This window comes from Palaemon carinicauda, chromosome 7 (assembly GCF_036898095.1).
Source record: "Palaemon carinicauda isolate YSFRI2023 chromosome 7, ASM3689809v2, whole genome shotgun sequence".
Lineage (NCBI taxonomy): Eukaryota > Metazoa > Arthropoda > Malacostraca > Decapoda > Palaemonidae > Palaemon > Palaemon carinicauda.
Window position 1 is genome coordinate 37,007,430 of NC_090731.1, and position 5,000 is coordinate 37,012,429.

The window sequence follows — 5,000 nt, forward strand, 5'->3', positions numbered from 1 at the left end:
TTTATGTAAATACTTTAACAGGTAATACAGAAAGATATGGTCCACTATCTGGTGAATGTCATAAATGACGAATATGATGAACAATTTATAAGATAACGATCTACTATTAACCAAGAATGTTAGATTAACGAAGCTTTTCACGAGTAATTTTGCCGAAAAAGCATGTCCTGCGTATAATACTCGAGTAATGCTTTTTAATTACTGCTATTAAGGATCGCTAGAAGTCCAGAAAAAGAGAGCAAGATGATCCCAGTGGTAGTTTATTCAAGCTGTATATAATTAGGAGAGTATATTCAAAATTCATAACATTCTAAAGACACAAGAACAGGTATCTATTCATTAAAAATCAGTCATAATATGTACATAGCCATTTTTTTTTTCTTGAGTCAAGAATGATTTAAGACATAATAATATTTTGTCATTAACAAAAGTACTTATGCTGTCAGACATACGGTTTAAGGAACATAGGTTATTTAACTATATGAAGGAAAAACTCGCGTATGAAATGTTCGAAGAAGGAAAAACTCAGCTATAATATGTTTTTGGAATGAAGATCTATGTATGAAATGCTAGTAAAAGGAAAAACTTATGTAAGAAATGTTAATAGAAGGAAAAACACAATTATGAAATGCTATTGAAAGGAAAAACTCATGTATGGAATGCTAGCAGAAGTAAAAACTCATATATAAAATGTTATCAGCATGAAAAAAATTATGTATGAAATGATAGTGAGAGGAAAAACATATGTATGAAATGACATTGGAAGGAAAAAATCAGGCATGATATGTTGTTAGAATTAAACTCTCATGTATGAAATACAAGTAAATGAAAAAACTCATGTATGAAATAATAATAGAAGGAAAAGCCATTTATGAAATTCTAATAAAAGGAAAAACTCATGTATGAAATGCTAGCAAAAGTAAAAACTCGTGTATGAAATGTTATTAGAATGAAAAAAAATATGTATGAAATGATGGTGGAAGAAAAAACTCATATGAAATGTTAGTAAAACGTAAAACCTGTGTATAGAATGGTAGTAAAAGGAAAGGCTCGTGTATGACGTGTTAGTAAAATTTAAACTTATGTATGAAATGCTAGCAGAAGGATAATCTCATGTATGAAATGTTAGTAAAAGGAAAAACTTGTGTATGAAATGCTAATAGAAGTAAAACCTCAAGAATGATATGTTATTAGAATTAAACTCTCATGTATCGAATGCTTGTAAAAGGGAAAGCTCAAGTAAGAAATGTTAATAGAAGGAAAACTTTTATGAAATTTTAGCAAAAGAAAAAACTCGTGTATGAAATGCTGGTAGAAGGAAAAACTCATGTATGAAATTTTAGTAGAAGGAAAAACTCGTGTATGAAATGCTAGTAGAAGGAAAAACTCATGCATAAAATAATAAATGCTAGTAGAAGGAAAAACTTGTGTATGAAATGTTAGTATAATGAAACACCCATGTATGAAATACCAGTAAAAGGAAAAACTCATTTGTGAAATATTAATAGAAGGAAAGCTCATTTGTAAAATGTTAGTAGAAAGAAAAACTCATGTAAGAAATACTAGCAGAAGAAAAAACTCATGTATGAAATGTTAATAGAGGGAAAAAACCTATGTATGAAATGCTAGTAGAAGGATACCTCATGTATGATAGGTTGGTAGAATGAAACTCTTCTTTTAAATGCTAGTAGAGAGAAAAACTCATATATGAAATGCTATTAGAAAGAAAAACTCATGTATAGAATACTAGTAAATGGAAAAACTCTTGTACGAAATGATAGTAGAAGGAAAAACTAATGAATGAAATTCTAGTAGAAGGAAAATTACATGTATGGAATTTTAGTAGAAGGAAAACTCATGTATGAAATGTTTGTAGATGGAAAAACTATTGTATGAAATTATAGTAGAATGTAAACCTCATGTATGAAATGTTGGAGGCTAGTAGAAGTAAACCCTTACGTATGAAATGCTATTTAAAAGAAATAAGTCATGTATGATATATTAGTAGGAGATACAATTAGTGTATGAGATAAATAGTAGAAGAAAAATCTCATGTATGGAATGATATTAAAAAAATAACGTATGAAATCCTAGTAGAAGGAAAACCCTATGTATAAAATGCTGGTAAAAGCAGAAATCATACAATGGAGAGATTTAAAGAGTCTTCCACGACTGAGTTTGAATAAAAAAAGGCTGGAAAGGGAAGGGAAGTGAGAAAATAAAATAAGGATATGGAAAATATGTTAGGATAAGATATATAAAATTAAAATGAACGAGATTTCTAAATAAAACTTACAAGTGAAAACATTATGTCTCTCTTTAATTCAGCTTAAAACGATGTGGTAAAATTATGTATCAATTACAAATTCATCATAGCTTTGATACAATATATATGGTGAATTTATTCATAAATACGAATTAGCATTGCACAAAAAAATATAGGGATTTTACAAAACTGCCTTCCTAATAGAACTACCTTTTATTTTCATACAGGAAAGCTTCATTTTACATGAGAGACCATGGCCCCCTGTATAATCTAGTTCGTGTGTCGACGATAGGCCTACTATTACGACATAGGTTACCAAATTCTTTTCCAGATTACGCACATGTCAAACTAAGACAATATATATAATTATATATATACATATATATATATATAGATGTATATATATATATATATATATATATATATATATATATATATATATACATATATATATATATATATATATATATATATTGTTTTTATGCCCCCGCGGCCACAATTAGAATAGTGCCAACGTTATCCCTGCATGTCGTAAGAGGCGACTAAAAGGGACGGGAAGAGGGGGCTGGGAACCTCCTCTCCTGTATAAAATTCCTACGAAGCATCAGCAAAGAGATGGAGCTGGGGAGAGAGTGACTGCTCCCTGCACTCTAGTTTTGGGGTGTTTGAATGGTTGACAGGTAAAGTAGTGGAATGGGAGGAGATATCTAGGTTAATGTGGGTAAGGGTTAGGTTGGGTAGGGAATGTTGGGCGTTTGTCAGTGCGTATGGGCTAGGTAGTGAGAAAAGTGAAGAAAAGTGTAATGAGTTCTGGAATGAATTACCTAGGTGTGTAGAAGGACTGGGTAGAAGGAATTATGTAGTTGTCATAGGTGACTTAAATGCTAGAGTGGGCGCTGGAGTGGTAGAAGGTGTCATTGGGAAGTATGGCGTACCAGGTGAAAATGAGAGTGGTGAGAGACTGGTAGATATTTGTGTTGAACAAGAGATGGTAATAAATGCTAGCTTTTTTAAAAAGAAAGATAAAAATAAGTATACGTGGGTAAGAGTGGCAAATGGAAGAGTAGTGGAAAGGGCATTAATGGATTATGTGTTTAACTAAAAGAATGTTTGGAAGATTGAAAGACGTGCACGTGTTTAGGGGTATGGCTAACGGTATGTCTGATCATTTTTTGGTGGAAGGAAAATTAGTTGTAGCAAAAGAGTGGGGGAATAGAGTAGGTAGATGTAAAAGGGAGGTAGTGAGGGTTGAAGAGCTAATAAAACCGGGGGTAAAAAGTAAATATCAGGAAAGGTTGAAAATGGCATATGACGAGGTGAGAGTATGACAAACTGGTAATTTAGAGGAGGAGTGGAAGTTAGTAAAAGAAAATTTTGTTGGGATTGCAAGTGATGTATGTGGCAAGAAGGTTGTTGGAGGCAGCATGAGGAAGGGCAGTGAATGGTGGAATGAAGGAGTGAAGGTAAAAGTGGAAGAGAAAAAGAGGGCTTTTGAAGACTGGCTGCAGAGTACTAGTATAGAGAAGTATGAAAAATACAGAGAGAAAAATGTGGAAGTAAAGCGCAAGGCACGTGAGGCAAAGAGGGCAGCTGACCTGAGGTGGGGTCTGGGATTGGGTCAGTCATATGAAGAGAATAAGAAGAAGTTTTGGAAAGAAGTGAAGAGAGTAAGGAAGGCTGGCGCAAGATTTGAAGAGACATTGAAAGAAGGAAATGGAAGGTTGTTAAAAGGAGAGGAGGCAAGGAAAAGGTGGGCAGAATATTTTGAAAGTTTGCTGAATGTTGAGGATAATAGGGAGGCAGATATAATTGCTGTTCCAAGTGTTGAGGTGCCAGTGATGGGAGATGAGAATGAGAGAGAGATTACAATAGAGGAAATGAAGAGAGCACTAGATGAAACGAGAGTAGGAAAAGCATCTGGTATGGATGGTGTGAAAGCTGAGATGTTGAAGGATGGGGTTTGACTGTACTTGAATGGTTGATGAGATTGTTTAATATTTGTTTTGTGTTGTCAATGGTACCAGTAGATTGGGTTTGTGCGTGTATTGTACCACTATATAAGGGTAAGGGAGATATGCATGAGTGTTGTAATTCAAGAGGTATTAGTTTGTTGAGTGTAGTTGGAAAAGTGTATGGTAGAGTAATGATTAAGAGGATTAAGGATAAATCAGAGAATGCAATCTTGGAAGTACAGGGTGGTTTTAGAAGAGGTAGGGGTTGTATGAATCAGATTTTTAAAGTTAGGCAGATATGCAAGAAATATTTAGCAAGAGGTAAGTGGGTGTATGTTGGGTTTATGGATCTGGAGAAAGCATATGATAGAGTTGATAGGGAAGCAATGTGGAATGTGATGAGGTTATATGGAGTTGGTGGAAGGTTGTTGCAAGCAGTGAAAAGTCTCTACAAAGGTAGTAAAGTATGTGTTAGAATAGAAAATGAAGTGAGTGGTTGGTTTCAGGTGAGAGTGGGGCTGAGACAGGGATGTGTGATGTCGCCGTGGTTGTTTAACTTGTATGTTGATGGAGTGGTGAGAGAGGTGAATGCTCGAGTGCTTGGACGAGGATTAAAACTGGTAGCCGAGAATGACCATGAATGGAAGGTAAATCAGTTGTTGTTTGCGGATGATACTGTACTGGTAGCAGACACAGAAAAGAAGCTTGACCGACTAGTGACAGAATTTGGAAGGGTGTGTGAAAGAAGGAAGTTGAGAGTTAATGTGGGTAAGAGTAAGGTT

At 34.3% G+C, this 5,000-nt stretch overlaps 1 protein-coding gene across 1 annotated transcript in view; it reads left to right on the forward strand.

Annotated features, from left to right (window-relative positions):
* Positions 1–3,690: 3,690 nt before the first annotated feature.
* Positions 3,691–5,000, forward strand: part of LOC137644239 (uncharacterized) — a 10,103-nt gene continuing 8,793 nt past the window's right edge. The window contains exon 1 of the mRNA XM_068377237.1: positions 3,691–3,838. Within this exon, the coding sequence (XP_068233338.1) occupies positions 3,691–3,838 (148 nt within the window). The remainder of the gene's footprint in view (positions 3,839–5,000) is intronic.